Here is a 19,127-nt window from a genome sequence, read left to right on the forward strand (position 1 = left end):
AGTTTTCGGTGTTTTCTTCCCAAAATAGCATTCGTTTACCCCCTGCAGATGAAAACATTTTAGAGAATTTGTGAGCCCTGCTGGATAAAACCCAAGTTCTCAAAGCTTCCCTCCAGCAATCAGCCTCACAGTAGTGTTGCCTGGTAAATGCTGCTCTGGTAGGGAAGCACACATTAAGCTGCAGAGCCTGATGGAAGCACTGCTCCTCCACGGTGCAGATGCTTCTGAGTTCTCCACTGGGACAGATTGCTGCGAGAAACTCAGCAGTGATTATTTAAATAAAGGAGATTGTACCAGGCAGAATGGACTTGGCCATGTCAGGCTGTGCTCCACATTCCACTGGTGAGAAAATAAGTCACATTAATTATTTCTAAATATGCCCTTTTAAAAATATTTCAAAACTGAAAAAGAAAAGGGCTTGACAGACACTGTTGCTACTGTCATTTCTAGATGCCAGTATCAGGACAGAAGCACTGGTAAAGCCACTGACTGAAGGGGTTTCAAAGCAAGGAAGATTGTGCAGGAGCCATACCAGGAGCTTCAGGGAATCTTTCAGAGCAGCACCAAGCACAGACACACTGGCTTCTTCCAACATTTGCTTTCTGTTAGCGGAGGCTGTTGTGGGTCGCGTGGATTTTTTTATTATTATTATTTTTAACTTCTGTGAAATTAGAATTTTATACACTGAATTTTCCTTCTGTTTTCCCCTTGCTGCTGAAGACAAAACAGAACAATGGGCATTAGGCAGAACCAAGCTCAGGGGCTGGGTTAGCAGTGCTCTGTTCTGCTAGGCACCTCTGGGAAGCAATTCCAGCTGAGCCCAGGCCAGGTGACAGCCACCTGTGGGGCTGAGCCTGGTCTGATCCCTTTGCTGGCTCTCCTGATGTGTTTTCCAGCCACAGATCCTAGCCCTGGAGAGGGAGATTACATACCTAATGAAACCAGGCTGTGAATAGGAATGTGCTCTGGTCAGACAGTCCCTTCCATGCCTGGCTGGCAGTGGGGACATGGCACTGGTGTGTCCCCAGCTCACCAGCTCTGGTGGGTCCGACTGCTGTGATGGTAGGAAATGCCACAGTAACTACCTTAAACTGGCAAGAATTGCTTTCTGTGTATCTATCTTCTCATGAGATTGTTCCTTTTTTTTTTCTTTTTTTTTTAAATATTCTCTTGTTTTCTTGGAAAGGGGAATCCAAGCCATCTCTTGTTGAGTGGTGCTGTGCCCTCGAGGTGCTGTGCTCACCCTGCAGGAATGGGGGGGCCTGTGGGCATCTGCCAAGGAGCTGCAGCAAATGATCTTACCTCAGAAGAGAACGTCCCTGAATCTATAAGTAATTCATAGTTTAGGTGTGTCCACAAACACGTGTTCCCAAGAACAAATTTACTTTGAGAAACACATCAGACTGAGCAAAGACAAGCGTTTCCCAGTGTGCTGGGTTCACCCTGTCTGTGCTCACCAAAGGGGAGAGAAAATATAATGAAAGGCTGTGGGGTGAGATAAGGGCAGGGAGAGATCACTCACCAGTTACCATCACGGGCAAAACAGACCAGACTTGGGGAAACTACTGACAATTAAGTTAGAGTAAGGTAATTAGAAATAAAAAGTAAATCTTAAACACCTTCCCCTCAAAGCTTCCTGCCCCTCTGAGCAGTGAGGTGGGAGTGGGATGGGCTGTAAAAGATCACTTGTCCTTGTGGTGGATAAGGGAAATTTAGGGCAATACAGTGAGAAAACTGTTGAAATGCAGTGTATCTTGAAGGTACCCAGAGGTGGTTCTGGATGAGAAGGAAACCTCTGTGTGTTTGTATACATGAGTGATGCCAAGCCTGAGTGATGGCAAGGCTGGAATGGGATGGTCCCTACAGCCTGTGCTCCCAGGGCAGCAGCCAGACACCAGCACAGCACTCTGCTTCAGGCCAGCAGTGGGTTTCACCCCCCTTGTGCATATTCCCATGGAACAGACTTTTTTTTTTGCCTTACCCACATCACCATGTACAAGGCCAACATACAGATTTGGACAAGGTTAGGATGGTGGTAGGGTATTCCATGCTCTATAGTGGCTGTGGGGAAAGGAGAGCTTTTCTGGCCTTCTCCCAAGTCCAAATCCCAAATGTTTGCACCTTTCAAGGTGTTCTTCAAGACTGCCTTTCATAAAAATGAGACCCTAGGTCTCTGCTGTCGGACATGACAGAAAAGCAGAGCAGCTCCACTGCCTCTAATGCAGTTCAGGATTTATCCCATCTATATTTTGTTGTGTATTTCTCTCTCATGTTTCGTAGAGGCAGACCAGAGAGGGAAATGTTTTGTGCTCTCACTCCAAAGAGGACTAAAGATAGAGCCATGGTGCTCTGTGCAAAATTTAACAATCCTCTGCATTCCCTGCTGTTACAGAGGCAGCAGGTTCTGGCTGAGCAAGCTTGGTCTGGAGTATGTCGTGGCTGGTTTATTTGCTGTTCTTGCATGTCTTGTAGCAGTGCTATTTACTGAAGGGCCATGGCTTGGGTTTCCATTCTAATTGTATCTAGGAACGTTGCCTAGAAATTCCCTGAGCTTCCATGTCTCACCTGCCTTGCTGGAGAGGAGTGAGGGTTCTGGCATTTTTGTGCTTTGTTTTTGTAAGAGTGCTATTACTCCACAAAGTGCTGGTCGTGGGACAAGTGGGAATCCAGGACTGGGCTCATGGTTTATTCACTGCGTGAATGGGTGTGCCACAATCCTCTCCTGGAAAACCATCTGCCCTATGCTGGTGAATGCTGTGCAACACAGAGAGATGGTGTGAGAGCCCTTGCTTACAGCCCTCACCACAGCTATCCATCCCCACGGTGTTCCCTGCAGCTATCTCCATGGAATTGCCCACAGCTGTCCTGCCCCATGGTGTTCCCTGCAGCTGTCTCCATGGAATTGCCCACAGCTGTCCATCCCCACAGCATTCCCCACAGCTGTCCTGCCCCATGGTGTTCCCCACAGCGTGTTCCCTACCCACCAGCTTGTCATCGTTTTTCCGCCTACATGTTGTCAGGCAGTCACAGGACTTGATGCAAAGAGTCTGTGTGCTCTCATCAGTACGAAAAGGGTTTGCTGGGTTTGTGCAGTGGCTGTAATGAGGGATTTGGGGTATTGCAGGGCCCTGCCATGTGCAGCCCTGCCCCAGCCCCTCTGCATACCCATCGATTGCACAGGCCAACTGGAGGTACCGGGCGGAGATTTGTCATTTACTTTTTGCTGTTTGGTCTCACACATGACTTCAGTGTGAAAGAAGACTGCAGCTTTCTGCTCTTTCTCCCTCTCCCCTGCCCTTACACAGTGTCAGTGCCCCTCTGTGGCTGAGCCACTGCCCTGTGGAATGTGCAGCAGCTGAGCCAGGAGGGCAGCCCGGGACCTGAGCCATCACTGATCCTCCGTCTCCTGGCCCCAGCCTGGGAGGTCAGAGCTTCCTACACACGGGCTTTGCTCAGCCTCTCACACAGTCAAGTCTGAAGCACAGCACCTTCCTCCAGATCTCAGATCTGGCATTTGGTTTTCAGCTGCCTATGACTGGGGGAGAGCTTCCTTTCCTTTGCCTTTGCCTGATCCAGGACATTGCCAATCACAAGCTCAGCTAACATAAAGTTAACGATCCTGCTGGTGTTAGAAACTATCAGTTCAGGGGAGCTGCCCAGCAGATAGTGTGGTGGCAGTGCACTGCTGCTGGTGCCTTTAGCAGTTGTCCAGCTGTTGGTGATACCCTCTAATATACAGTAAACAAAGTGAGGGGGCTGTAAAACCCACTCAAAACAGAGGTGCTTGCCACTTACAACAGCAGAATAGACTCAGATCACAGAGCCAAAGATGAGGAAATCTCAGGTTTGGGTTTAAATGGCTCATAGATATTGCTGGGAACCTCTGCAGGGCGCTGCGTGGGTGGAAGCTATTTCAGACAGGCTGTGGTACCTTGCAGAGCTAAATAACCAGTGCAAAGGGCAGTATAGATTGCTTTCAGTATCTGAACTGGCTCGTTCAGGGCCAGCACAGGGATTTCTGACAGCATTAAGCTGTAAAGCTTTTACACAGCACAGCAGGCACACGGTAGCTGAACCTCAGTAGCAATGTGATGGCAGCATCTGAAAACGCTTCCTTCCCTGAAAAAATGGTGATAACCGAGGGTGGCTTCTTCTTTCCTTTACTTCTACAGTGGACTTTTCTGTGAAACCCCTCCGCCCATGGTCCTGCTGCAGACGAGCCCCTGTGACAACTACGAGTGCCAGAACGGGGCCCAGTGCATCATCGCCCACCACGAGCCCGTGTGCCGCTGCCTCGCCGGCTTCGCGGGCCAGAGGTGTGAGAAGCTCATCACGGTCAACTTCGTGGGGAAGGACTCGTACGTGGAGCTGCCATCAGCCAAAATCCGCCCTCAGGCAAACATCTCCCTCCAGGTGTGTCAGGCAGAGCAGCCCAGTGCTCCTCTAAGCAGTAACACCCGCCGTGTTTTGCAACCACGGGCTGTCGGCCAAGATGCTGAAAAAGTCAAGAGTCAACTTGTGAGCCCCCCCTTGTCTGCTCTAAAATTATTGAAATGGGAAGGAGCAACTGAGGCACTGGTGCACCTTTGTGGGCACACATCCTGCCTCCAGAATCTTGCCACCCTCTTATTCCCAGACTGGCAGTGCAACCACGGATGATTCAGGAATCCTCCCCGTCTTCTTACTGATTCACAGCTTTGTGCTTCATCCTGTGGAAATTAGTGTTGAATGTTAGGACACTCAATAAAAGAGGCTGCTCTAAATGGCCTCTCCAGATAATATTTTGTTTACTCTTTTGCTGTGCACATTCAGTCGATGGGGTTTTGTTACAGGCCTGTCGTTACACCTAAATTTGGGTTGATGTTTAAGTTCAGAAGGCAGTTGAAAACAAATATCAAAGGTGCCAGGGCACTACTGTCATCGTTGTGGTTGTGGATCAAAAGTATCTTGGATACTTACCCCACTATGATATTTAAGTGATTTGAAATTGCAGTCACAATCTAGTAAGCATTAAACTGATTTTTTTCCCCCTTAAATTTCAAAGTAAGTGAGGGAATAATTTCTAGTTTTGTATGTTTTCTAATAAAAAGATGGTTATAATTAAAATAGCAATGTCAACACGTGGGAAAGAGGACCAAATTTCCACATTAGGAATAGATTTTTAAAGGGTGGTTCCTGTAAAGTTTGTTCTAATGACAAAATTCAGTAAGTAATATTTATCTTTTCTTTAATAGCTTGAGTATGCTGTTCATATGAAAATGAAGCTGATTCATGTGTATTTGAAACTCCAGCTTTTCTTGAAAACCCTTTATTATTTAATATTACGAAAGAGATTCTAAAATACAGACACTCTAAAATATGGCTCCCGAAAGGCTCCAAATACTGTAGGTCTACTTAAAAGCTGGAAATCTGAACAAAGCACATTACATCAGCTGTAGCTTCAAGAATAAAACTGATTCTTACAGAAAGCACATGCAGATGACATTCTCACTTCTTGTTTCCCAGGCTGGATATTATTCTTGCATCCAGTAATTAATTACTAGTGAATTAAAATTAGAATACAACATTGATTATTAAAAACAGATAGAGGAAATTGTATTAAAAAGTTCACAAGAAAAATAAAAGCTTCTAGGGGTAAAAGGATAGTATTTAAATATATGTATGAATCCAAACAGATTTTTAAATTTGCTGTTTAGTTTTTGCATTTAACAGCCGTTATAAAAAAAAAAAAACTTATAAAGAAAACTCAAGAAATACGTGCTGTCCTTCTTTCCTTCCTCATGTCCACAGCAAGCCAGGGAGCAGCTCAGCACCTCCTGGCTCTGGCTCTCGTTGTCGCACCTGTACTCGAGTTATTAAATTATACTTGAATTGCACATATGATTTTGGTTTGATTTTTTTTTAATGTAGGCTTATTTCTGTTTTAATCATTCCCAAGCGACCTCACCTGGTTATTAATGTTTCACAGGTAGCCACGGACAAGGACAATGGCATCTTATTATACAAAGGTGACAATGATCCTTTGGCTCTGGAGTTGTACCAAGGACACGTGAGGCTCATCTATGACACACTGAATTCCCCACCTACCACAGTATACAGGTAAATAGCTGAGCTTTGCCAAGACAGTTGATTTCCAAAATAGGTGGAGAAGAGGCAAGATTTTTCTAAGAAATGTGCATGGGAGAAGAACCTTTTATTTTACTTTAAGCTATATCTTTTATGCATGTAATTAGACAAGAAAGTTAGAATAAAGACTTAGCTAGAGGCTGCATGGTTGAAAATTGACATTTATTGGCAATACCAGTGATACTGTGTCCTACTGTAATTACAGAAAAATCTATTTTTTGTAAAGATTCGGTTTCTGGTGAATTTTGTCCTTGAAATAGTTCCAATTAATCAGTTTCTTTGTTGATATCTAGTGTTAATTTACTGTACTAACACAGAACAGTGACTGTGCAACTGCAGGGTTAGACTGTCATATAGGAGGAGAAGGGCTGAATTCCTCTCTAGGGTGAATATTGTTAGAGGAATTCTTGCCTGTATCAGTAGTGACTATACAAACCATGAAAAAGCACGAATTGCAAAGGTAAGTTGTAGGGTAATTTGACCTTCAGACACTTGGCTTCTGAGGATACCAAACCCACAGGTTTCATTCATGAGTCACAAGATAGAAAAGCAAATGTACAAGAGAAATCCATGCACAGAGGTGTTTCTGGAGTAAAGAGAGTTGTGCTGCTCTGGTCATCCATGGTTCCTTCAGCAACCCTCTCCACAGGTTAACTCCCTGCTCATTATTTTTAATCCCTGTTGCTCCAGTTTATTCTGGGTACAAATGCAGCCTTGAGCACATGGTGTGTTTTGGGTTCAGCACAGACTCATGGCATTGGAATTCCCAGCCCACCTCACTCATCCTGCAGGAAGAGCATCCTATTAGAGCAAGGGACAGGATGGATGCCACCACATATCACCAGCCAGGAGAGGCCTTCTGCTCTTTCCAGAAAGTTTTCTCAGCACTTGGTAAAACTTGAGCCACCTTCTTTAGGGGGAACAGTGGCTTGTTTAAGAAAATGCAAAAACTCTTCCTATATGAAAGCAAATTGGATAATACCAATGCAGGCATGTCACCAGGAAGAGCACTGGCTTGGAATGAAGGGAGTAGTTTGCTCGTGATTTCCACCAGCTGGATGGATAGGTGTGAAAAGCACCTCTGTGTGTGGCTGCTGATCCTAATTGATTTCATGTTCAAGCAAAGCTGGAGTAGTTAAACAGTTTTACGCCGCTAATTAGAGCACAGCGAAAGCTCTTTACGTGTGGGCAGCACAGGGGTGGCAGGGGGTCAGTGGGGATGTTTGCTCACTGTTGTCATGGCAGAGCAGTGTGGTGACAAGACCTGCTGCCACCATCACAACAACACTTCATGGACCCGCTGCCTCCTGGCAAAGCTGCCAGGGATGGCGAGCGCCAGAGTCCTCGTTATTCCCTCGCCCTTCGCAGGGATCAAGGAGGAGGTCTCCATTCACACTGACACCTCATTACCATAAGATTAATGGCCTGTTCACTGCATTCTGCACTGCAGTGATCTGTTGAGATGGGAAAGAAGCTGCTTAATACGATGCCCTTTCCGAAATGTCACTCTAATCTTTTATTAGTTTAAGGAGTGGAGCAAAATGGGATTAGCATGGAGCTTGATGGGAAAAGATTAGGTTGATTGAGAAAAACTGCAGCTAAAGAATGTCAGAAAGGGCCTCTAAATAGATTAAAAGACTTGTTTTTCTTAAGGGCTGAAGAAGGAGGGGGAAATCTGCTTCTCTCCTTACAATCCTAGGATTTAAGGGTAGAAGGCATGAGTGGATCTGGTTTGACCTCCCTGTATATCCTGTTTGACTTTTAGCTAAGGTGTGAGCTCTGTTTGGCTAAGACACAACTTCCAGTTTGGCACAAGAGTTTTGACAGGAAAACACCAAATAATGGAAAATCCCCCATTTCCTTTAGCAGTTTGGACAATTGTCAATTATTTCCCTTATTCAGGCATTGGCCATCATTTCTAAGTGGTGTCACTAATACCTTCTGAATGTTTTAGAGGCTTTCTCCAGGGAAATGAAAGTCCATTTATACCTTGTACTGGTTCCCATGAGTTTATCTGTACTTTTAATTGCATTGTCCCCTAACCTGCATTTTGATAAAGTGAATAGGGGATTCAGTGTGATGCATTTTATCTCAGCCTGAAGCAACTCTTTTCTGCAACTTCTACAATTCTGATTTTTCATTAAAAACAAGGTTGCTGGGAGAACCTGTAACATTCAAGTCTCAGCCTCACCACTGATGAAATAGTTTTCCTTCTCCATTGCTTCCTTCTTGCTGTTTAGATGCCTCATCTAAATTTCAATCTCAGCAAAAGTGGACCGTTTGCTTTGAGAAGCTCTGTTGAAAGACTATCAGATTAATTTTCATGGGCAATATTACGTGCTGCTCTCCTCCAAAGCAGTCCACTTCTTGGACTGGATGAGCAGGACTTTGGCTCTTGTTTTATCTCAGAAGAGTCTGCCAGAAGAGGAGGAGGCCCTAAAACACTGCCTGGTGGGAGCTGTGCCAGCTACAGCTGCAGGAAATCTGACCAGGTCCTGGGCTGTAACTGAGATGTTTTGTTGGCCTTTTCAGGTACTCCCAGGATGGGATGTGGGAAGTCATTGGCAAGCCACAGGATCTGTAATTCCTCATCAGAGTCTCCATGATAAGATTTATTAATGGTACTTAAGAACAGTAAAATTAGCAAAATACTTGGCTAATACAGATAATATCCTGTAGGGATAAGATAAAACCCGTGGTTTGGGAAGCCAGCAGTGAGTAAGGCATACTGGTGGTAGTTTTCCATAGTATTCCACAGAAGGGTGCTGGAAGGATGAAGTAGGCCACGTGTTCCAGTGCCACTCTGTGAATGCAGGTTGTCCCTGGCTACCAGGACCTGTTCCTGCATCTTAGTTGCTCCTCTGAGCAGACTGAACTGGAACTGCAGTGCAAAGCCAGTCTGGAAGAGCCCAAGATTAACTGACTGCACATTCAGATTTGCTTTACATGTGTTCATTCCTATGGTGTGTTTGGATAGAAAGGTTAAAGTTGACACTGGACTTCTCTTTCATTGCAGTCAGATAAAGGTCAGCACAAGTCCAGTGGAAACAGCTACCTAAAATACACTGTCACTTACCATCAAGTTAGAGAGAAATGCAAGTTAATGCATGAATATACAATGACTGAACTTTAAAAGAACTTTAAAAGAAAAGCTGACTGGTCTGTTACTGGAACCCCTCATTTGTGAGCTACAGGAAAATGGTTTCCTGGCTGTCATAGTAAAGCTCTTACAGAAGGCCCATTTTTGAAGCAGGATTCCTGTTTGTTGTTTCTTTTATTCTATCTAATTATTCTATAGATGCACAAATGAGAACAGAAATCTGTTTCTGAGTGCTTTACTGCCCCCCTGGTTTCTGCATTGTTGGGAATTACTCTTCCATGCCATGACAGGCCTTGGTACCAGGCCAACAGTGAGTTCCTGAAATAAAGTAAATCTTTTACACAGATACTCTACCTCAATTTAAAGATGCCAATTGATGAGGAACGTGCTGCTTTTATTTACCACCACCACACTCCAACTGTTAAAAGTTTGAATTAACAAAGAGCAACTAATTCTGTAGTTGCAGCATTCAGGCAGTGACACTGGTATCTGTTTAACTGTATTCTATAGGGAGAGCTCCCTATTTTCAGTCTTTTTTCCCACAGCAATTCCTTGAGCCAGAGATAAGACCTTGTAAATTTTTCTCCGATATAATTTATGCTGCTATACAGTCATATTGATTAGGATGCTAAATTAATTCTTCCTAATAGAAATGGAAAATAGAAATTTGACACAAACTACTAATGTAATTGCCTCCAGAGTTCCCAGATTGCCATGTTGCATGCAGACTGTCATATCTGGTAAAGAGCAAGATGCAGGCGTCACTGCTGTAAAATCATATGTTTTCATGCAGGGTTTCTGACAGCAGTGAAAAAGGAGGCAGTTAGGAAAAGATAAGAATTAATTATATTTGTCTTTCTGCAGAGCCTATACCCAAATTACATTGTAATTCCTTTTAAAAGTATCCTTGCATAATCTGCTTTCAAAAATGCTACATCATTAAAAATATTCCTTGTAGATTGTATCATGCAGTTCCCATGGTCTGGCTGATTCTTACATAGTGTAGATGGATGTTCTTGTGGTTAAAGCAAAAGGCCTGGAATGAGGGAGCTTAAATTCTTGCTGTATCTGTTTCAGATGTGATGACTGCAGGATGACAAATTCAGTCTGACTCTATGCACACAAAAAAGTACAGAAATGCACAAAAATTAGAAAAGGTGTTCCAGAAACGTGCTGTGGGTCTCTGGAGGGTGAGGTTCCTGCTTCCTTCTCCCTCCAGGCTGTGGAGCAGCACAAGGATCTTATCCCAGCAGCACCTGCAAACTGTCTGTGCCCTTCCACTCCCTCAAACTCAGTGTCCAGCAGAGTTCCTGACCATGTCAGTGCTGAACTGACATGGACCCAAGGACTTTGGTCCTCTACTCAAATGTCTTCTGGTGCTAAGGTTGAACAGTTGCATTTGGTGGTGGAAAAGCTTCCACATCTTCCAAAGAGATGGAAGATGGGATTTTTGTGCAATCGTCTCTTTAGCTGCAATTGCTTATCTGCAAAATAAAATAAAAAAAAAAGCCTGGGAGGCTTCACCATTAATTCACTGCCTTCTGGGGAGGAATGTGCTGGAGGAGTGAAAGCATTAATTATTCTTAGGATCATTATTAGAGCTTGTCAAACTCAGTTTTTACCAGAAGTCTCTTTGCAGAGCACACTGCATGACTAGTCCTTTTCTTCCTAATACCTTCACAGTCTGCAGCCTGTGCTGTGCCTGTCCCTGGTGGGATGCCTGTTTGATACTCTGGATGGTCTCTAAATAGACTGTTTTTCAGAGGTTTCTATGAGACATCACTGAGCTCTTAATAATTCTGCATATTTGCAATTCATTTCATTCTCTCTATCACACTCTCTTATTTTTTCAGGTGCTCCTTAGGGATTCTGCATCAAATATAGTGAAAGAAACTGGCATTAAACTCTGACCTGCACAGTAAAAACTGTAAAATTTGAATGTACTTATACATCTTGCATGAGCCAAGGCAAAGGACAGCTGAGGTATTTTTTGCCTTTATAAAGGGCTCTGGTGTACTTAAATGGGAGAAAAATGGCAAGTGTGTGAGTTCTTGTCAAACTACAGACATTGCGCTTCCCTAGTTTTTCCTGGATTTTTTTTGTGTAGTAGGACAGTGAAAATGTAAAGCCAAGACCTTAAAATATCATTTAACTTTTATCAGGAGGTTCAGAATCAAATATTTGCTTTCATGAATTTCAGAAACTTTCTTCTGCTGAGCCGAAGCTCAGAGAAGGGTAAAGTTTTGTCCTTCAGGCTGCTGGAGGACTTAGCAGGCAAAATCTTGTTAAGCTGAATTAATTTTTTTTTCTTTGTAAATCTCTCCAGTATCTCTTGCAGGAATGATAGTTCCTCATCTCTCCTCTCTCTCCTCACCCCTGCCCAGCTCATTCTTTTCAGTGCAGTATCTGAGTACCCAGAAGCACTGCAGTGCAGCCCCACAGCCCCATGTCTAACCTTAGACATGTGAAGGGTGTTTTAGAGAGAGGTGTTTTACCAGAAGAAGGCAAAACCTTCCACAGAGTGAGTCAGTGCTGGTGTATCTGTACCAGGTACAGGAAGTTAGGAATAGCTCATCTAAAGCCACTTGCCCTGTGGTAGTGACAGAAATAGGAATTACATTCTCTGAGTTCCAGGTCACCTCCTTCAGGACCCAAAATCTGGGTCTAAGTTGCACTCAGACATCCCCTGTCAGCAGAGGCCGAGCTGGAGAAAGGTGTGCAAATATGTTTTAAAGGTATTTTCTTGCTATACCACAGGTCACTGGTCCAGTAGTACGTTGCCAAAGTTGGTTAATACTGAGGAAGGCTGAAGTATTCTCATAACACACAGTGATGGAATAAATCTAACCACAGTCAAAATGGCTTTATAGACTTCCCATGCACTAATGACTTGCTCGTGTCTTGAATTGTGAGGTTTTCACCTTACAACAACATGTAGCAAGCTAATATGTTTATTTTCTGCCTGTAAATTTCTTGTAAACCTGATGAGTAACACAAAGTTTAGCTGTGTACCATGTGTGATGGATTCACATCCCAGTTATCCCAAGCACCCGGCTCTGGATCCAGTCGGTGCAGCCTCTGTCAGAAGCAGCACCTGCAGCCCTGGTGCTGAGGGTGATCGTGGAGGTGCAGGATGGGTCTGTGCACAATTATTTCAGTGCTTCTTCCCACTGTGGAAATGACCCAGAGCTCTGTGTTTGCTGCAGAGAAAAGGTGGGCATGGCAGCTGCTACTGTAGCTGTCAAATAGGAGATGGATTTGGGTTATGTCTGTGGAATTAGAGGCATCCAACTGTAGGCTGTTGACGTAGATGAGGTGGAAACAATTTCATTTCCTGACCATGCATCAGGTTTCTAAAGAGACATGGCTTTTTTTGCATCTTGGGGCTTAGCCTCCAATTTCAGATAAAACCTGTCATTCTGATTGGACACCCTGTTAATTGTGTTGTTCAGTGTTGTGGCCCTGCTCCCTGCTGCTGGATGGCAGATTCCTCCATATTTTCCAGAGCTGAAAAGGGGATGGATGAAGTACTGCCTGATGAAATGACTCTGTGAAGGCACTTGGTGGATTTTCTCATCAGAGCCTGTGATTTGGTAACCAGTTGAATGGCAGAGCTGTTTTCAGTAGTGTTTTAACATCAGTGTCAGTCTGGTACTGATGTTAAAAAGTGACCCCAAGCACGCTGCTCTGTTCCAAGCCCTGGCAGAGCCAAGGACTGTGCCACAGCCTCTCCTGGTGTGTCCACACATCTGTACTCGAGCAGTGCTGGGGAGGACGTGGCACTCGGTGCTGTCACCGCCCTGCTGCTGTGCCAGGGCCTGCCCTCCTCTCTGCTCTTTGCAGTGTCATTTTTATAGGGATAACAGATTTAACACAACCCAATAGCACCATGGACTCTCTAACTGATTGGTTTTACACTCTGTGTTTGCTGGGTTTGTTATTTTATATGATGGCTGCTACAGTAAGGACACAGAGATGCAGTAGCTCGTGGCACCACCCTGCAATGCTGTGTGTGATGTGCCAACACATCCCAGTGGGGAAGGTGGGAAGGGAGCAACGCTGTGATCTGTCACTCAGGAGAGCCCCAGGACTCCAGGAGTGCATTTGAGCTATTTTTACTGCCATTAACAGATTCTCAGCAGAATGAAGTATCCAGCAGCTTCAGCTCCCGGCAGAGGGGCTGGAGGGAGGTGTGGGAACCTCTCACCCAGGCCGTGGACACTGTGAGAGTTCACTGCAGACAAGCAGTGCCGTGAGCCTGACCCTTTTATGAATCATCTAGGGAAAGGGGTCAGGATTGTGTTAATTGCGTGTTGCAGGGGTGTAAAAAAAGGTCCTTGCTTTTCCCTTAGAAGGTCTGTAATACAATGACTTTCACTGCTGGCAGGGGTGCTGCAGGAATTGAATTATGACTGGAAATTAGATATGCACGGCCTGGCCAAACGATCATTAAGGGAGATAGGGTAATCAGCTGCCAGTGTTCAAGGGCTGTAAACACCAAGAAGAGAAAGATGGTTTATTTGGGTGGTCTACAGAGCAGGAGAAAAGGTATAAAATCAAGCAAATTAAAATGGAGGCATCAAGCAAAAAAATCTGAATGTCCAAGCGCCCTCAGCCTAGAAGACCATGTAAAACAGGATTGAACATAACAAAAGAGTTAATTTCAAGCTGAAAGTGAATTTGAGTGCTTTAATATCCCTTTCACCTCTTATTTCCCTAGTCCTGTGTTTCATTAGCATTTTTCATACTTTTTTTCTCAACATGTGGTTTTTATTCAGCTTCTGAAGATGATAGTGCTTGAAGTGATGTGTTATTGTAGAGGTAACACAAACACCACTCCAATTATGATTTTGCCTTTGTTGCCATGGAGAAGTTTAAATCTATTTTAGGCCAAGGACTGATTATAGCTGGAACTAAGGGTGGGAGGTAAGTGTAGCTTGGAAAGGTGAAAACCCATCACTGCTGATACCTGCAGTCAGCCTGGCACAGTTTGAGTTTCAAAGCTCCAAAACTGAAACCTCACTGTGGTTCCCTGCAGCTCTCACCTTGTGTTTCTTGATTTTGGTACCTCTTCTCTGGTGCCTGCTCCTCCCATGTGCTGTAAGCTCCTTAAGCTCTTTTGGACATATATTTTTGTTTATTCCCTTCTACTCTTGAGTGTTCTCAAAGATTATCTAAATTCAGTATACCCCATGGCCTTCACTCCCCAGTCTCTTATCATCTTTGTGTTTCCTTTGTTCTGTGCATCAAATGAGGCGTGTCCCCATTAAGACAGAGGTCAGGGAAATCTGGAGACTGTAGCTAATGAATTGATGTTCTCATTTGCATAATTGATGGTTATACATTTCTTCAGTGACATGGTTTGCTGTGATACTTAAAACTATTTTTGTTTTTGACTCCTCTGCCCTGCTATTCTCTGCTATCTACACTAAAGGTATATTACTTGTCAGTGAAAAAAAACCTGACCCCAAAGTCCAAATTTTACAAGTTCCAATTGAATGCTTTAATCCTTTAATGCATTTCTGTTCACTGGCATATTTATAGTGGCTCAGCTCTCAATCTCTCATGGGTATTAGAGGAAGGGGAGTCAGTGTTTAAAACATCTGTGTGTGCTTGGGGCTGGAGTAACGGGGAAAGAAAATATGGGAAGGAGAAGAGAAATAGTTCAAAAATGGGAGTGGAAATTGGTTCTTTCCTATATTCCCTATGGGTTTATGTTTAATTCACATCCCTTTCCCTTAATTTCTTGGTATTGCGGAGTCTAAGACCAGAGCAAGGCCATGTCCATGGCCTGTGTGCAGTGCCCTCTCCAATGGCTCATCATGCTGGAGTTGCTCTGACAGGTGTGACCAGCTCCCTACCAGGTGAAATTTTAATGTCTCTTCCACAGAGCCCTCTCTAGTGGCCTCCATTCCCTGTGAGAACAGCTCTGAGAGAAGAGAAGGTGCTGGACCCAGGGCCTTCCCATGAGCTGTGGAAGCTGGACTTTCCTCACATGCCCATTTTCCTCTTTTTTTCCTGCTGAATCTGGTCAGGTGCTGTGGTCAGCTCTCGGTGAGGGTAACCTCGGTGAGAGCAGTGTGATGGACTGTGCAAGGCACATAACCTGGGCTATGGAAAGATGAATGGGGTGGAGAAGGGAAAGGTGAGGGCTGCTGTGGGTCGAGGAGCAGCAAGTGTGTCCCTTCTGCTGGGGACACAGGGCAGTGAGGGCTGGCAGCTGCCCCTCCTCAGCCCCCAGGGGCTCCCAGAGCAGCCAGCTCCAACTGGGACGTGTTGGCTACACTGCTGAGCTACACAAGCCCTCCTACCAGCACTGGGCTGTGCCAAAGGCACTGCCTTTCCCTCAGGATAGAGGCTTTAAGGGACCAGAAGTGATTCCACTTGGAAAGGAACTGAGATGGTTTCTCAGCATCCAGTTTATGACACGACTGCAGTGAAGGTGCTGCAGGGACTGAGCACAGTGGGCGAGATGCTGACAAGGTGGGTCCTCACCTCGGCTGAGCACACTCCTAGGTCCTGAGGAGTTTTTCTGTGTTGTATGAAACTTTTGACCCCCTTTACCGCTTACTTTTTAGCAAGTTTAACCATTAAATTCCTGAAAATCCTTGCTTACATTTCCAAGCGTTTACTCTCCAAACATAATCCCTCCCTTTTTTTTTCCAGCAAGGGTATACCGTAAACTATATGCTATCCAACGGTGTTGGCCTAAAACCGCTCCAGCTGGAAGCCAGCTAAAAATTCCCGTCCGTATGAACGCCTTGGAAAGGTGCGGGAGCGGGGCATCCTTAGCGCAGCGGGGGAGGCGGCCGGTGCAGAACCAGCGGCCCTTTTTGGCTCTTCCCGCCGCTCCTTTTCCCCTCTCCCGGGTTTTGCTCACACACGGGACTGTGATTTGACCATGAAGCCCTGGCAGAAGGGGCGGCGAGAGGTTTCGGTGTCCGTGGGGTGTGCGGGGTGTCGGCGGAGCGGCCGCTGCGCTCGGCGGTGTCACGGCGCTCTCTGCTGACCCACCGCCGGTACCGCAGCCGCCGTTCCCTCCTACCCCAGCCCCGGCATTCCCGGCCCCGCAACCCCCTATTCCCGACCCCGCACCCCCCTATTCCCGGCCCCGAGCCCCGGCATTCCCGGCCCCGCACCCCCCTGTTCCCGGCCCCGAGCCCCACATTCCCTGTCCGCACCCGGCATTCCCACCCCGAGTTCCGCATTTCCGACCTGGACTCCGTGGTCCCGACCCGCGCTCCGCGTTCCCAGCCTCGCACTCGGCATTCCCGACCCGCACCCGCTTTCCCTGCCCGCGCCCCGCATTCCCGGCCTCGCACTCGGCATTCCCGACCCGCACCCGCATTCCCGACCCGGCGCAGGGTGGCCGGCGGAACCCCCGTAAATCCCGAGCCGGGGCGGGTATCTCCATCCCGCGGATGGCTCCTGCCACCCCGGCAGGAAAAGCCCTGTCAGAGCACCCGATCCCCAGGGAGAGTTCAATTAAGGTTTTAACGAACCCCTAACAGGTCAGGGGCCGCTGAGGAGGAGCCGAGCGGTGCGGGCTGCGCTGCTCAGCGGCCGCCCGCCCTTCATCCCCGGCCAAGCCACTGTCTCCAGCTGTCTCTGACCATTGCCGGGGCTCCTCAAGGCCCAGAAGAGGCTCAGAGGAGAGTTCATGTAGCATTTCTCTCACCACCGGTCTCTCCCCCCACTGTTGTCTCCATCTCTTAAGATCCAAAGGCGTCTGAATGCCTGTCCGTCAGCAGCAGCAGCAGTAAGTGCTCTCACACAAGTCTCTGCTGCCTGGGGATTTCCTGCCATCCTGGCTGTTTACATACAGCTTTTTTATCATATCTCTGTGTCTTCTCAAACAGCAAATGAGCGCTTTGACCGTTCTGACTTTATCTGCTTTACAAAACTGCAGTGTTGGGTGATGCCTATGAGTTACTTTGTTTCTCTAAGTCCAGGCACTGAGTATTTTAATTCAGAGTTGAAAAGTGAAAGGGTCAGAACAGAGTAATGCTCTTCCACGTGTACCTGCAGACTGGGACCTCTCACTCCCTCTAGAGCAAAAATATCAGCTCTGGGTATGCTGAAAGGCACGAGCACCGTGTGGGGTGGCTGCTTCCATCGCCAGGACTCACAGACACTTGTTTTCCTGCTAGTCAAGGCATAATCTGGAAAAAGCACACCCTGTGGAGAAGTAGGTGATGAATGCCTGTGAAATCCTGGCCCTGGGAAGAGCCAGCCCTGCCAGATGTGATAATGTTGTCCTCTGACAAATGGCCATAGCTTGGCCTTCTGCAGATAACTGTGTGGTTTGTGTGTTAGCTCCAGCTATTGATCCCACTGGGGAAGGGCTCCCTGTCTTACAGCCATCCCTCCCACCTCCGCAGTGCTCAGCTCTCACAGCCCATGGGGTTTGGCTCTGCTTCTTCCCTTCATTGGCACTTCTGCACAGGCTAACAATTACAAATGTGCATTTCCATTTATCTCTCCCCTTTCAGCTGGAAGTCCAAGTGCTTTCCCCCCGGGAATCAGGCATTGCAAGGCAGCAGTGAGATAAGCAGGGAGCACACAGGGATCACCCAGTCGGCGTTGCTGTAGCACAGCTGTTCCTTGTAATGCAGCAGATACTTAGCAGAATTCCAGAGTATCTAAACTGAAAGCTTGGACCAGCTGTTTTCAAACTTATTTGAGTTGTCAATCCACACAATAGCTTGATGGAGGTGTGGCCCCTATACAGTTACTTGGCTACAGTGAGGACAGGGTTGCTCTTCTGAGGGGCACACACTGCAGCACCTTTGGCAATGAGTCTGGAATACATCCTACACTTCTCACCCCGGCCCACACAACTCACTGCCCTTGCCAGCGCCTTGCTACAACTATTCTGAGCCAGACTGTCTCCTGGATCTACTGTGCAATGTCAAGCCTTTAAGTTTTTCCTTTAAAACACTTCAAAGAGTACTGCTAGCTCCAGGTTCTTGAGCTCTCCCCAGGGCTCTCTCACCATCCTGAGCATGGGCAGCAGCCACAGCCCAGCACTTTCCTGGAGATCAGGAATGAGCAGTTCAGCCAGCAGAGCTTTCCCAGGAGCTTTTCTGTGGCAGAACTAACCTCTTGTTTATGTAAAGCCGCACTGTGAAAGTGCTCATGTACTGCTGTCACCTTACAACCTGTGTAACCTTAGGTAAACTCTTAAGGTTGTATGTGTCCATGATTCATCCCAAAAACCTGTGGGGAGAGCAGCACTGCAGGGGCACATTAGCTCAGTTCTGAATCAGCAGTGTGTTCTTCTTAAACAGCACATCCTCAGAAATGCCTGCAGTGCTGACTTGCTGCCTGACATTGCTCAAGTATAATTGGTTATGTCAGGTCTACCATAAAACACTATAAAAATGAAACTTCTTCCAGCAATGACTGAATTCTGGTAATCTCCAAGGCATGTAATTTGTTTCTGAAGTCAAGATTTCCTTGCTACAATAGCTTTACACAACAGCTATGCCAGACTGGGCATTAAAGAGGGGCAGCATGTATTCTAGGTTGAGGTGGACACATCTAAAAGGTGATTCATCCTTAGAGATGTGTGTGTCTGCTCCTCTCCACTGACAGTGAAGAAGGTGTGGGTAAATAGCTCAGAGACATTGACCTTTGCAGCTTTGCAAAACACCTGAAAGGAATCTGACCTGTGACTTTGTAACTTACTGAGAGAGGATGCTGAGCTTGTGGGCCATTTGAACGAGCAGAAACCCATTCTTAAAACTAACCTTTTACACTGTAATGTGGTGAGTACCACCTGTGCAGCAATTCCACATCCAGGCTGTTGTCTAAGCAGTATCTCAGGATACCCAAATCCCACAGTTGGTGTGTTCTGTCTTTATCTATATGTACCAGAATCTCCGTGGTGCCACAGTCT

General features: G+C 46.2%; 1 protein-coding gene across 1 annotated transcript in view; it reads left to right on the forward strand.

The window, feature by feature from the left end:
- SLIT3 (slit guidance ligand 3) overlaps positions 1-19,127 on the forward strand; it is a 481,232-nt gene that overhangs the window by 452,047 nt on the left and 10,058 nt on the right. Inside the window, 2 exon segments of the mRNA XM_032702926.1 lie at positions 4,173-4,413; positions 5,969-6,099. Of these exon segments, the coding sequence (XP_032558817.1) occupies positions 4,173-4,413; positions 5,969-6,099 (372 nt within the window).

This window comes from Chiroxiphia lanceolata, chromosome 15 (genome assembly GCF_009829145.1).
Source record: "Chiroxiphia lanceolata isolate bChiLan1 chromosome 15, bChiLan1.pri, whole genome shotgun sequence".
In the NCBI taxonomy this organism is placed as follows: domain Eukaryota; kingdom Metazoa; phylum Chordata; class Aves; order Passeriformes; family Pipridae; genus Chiroxiphia; species Chiroxiphia lanceolata.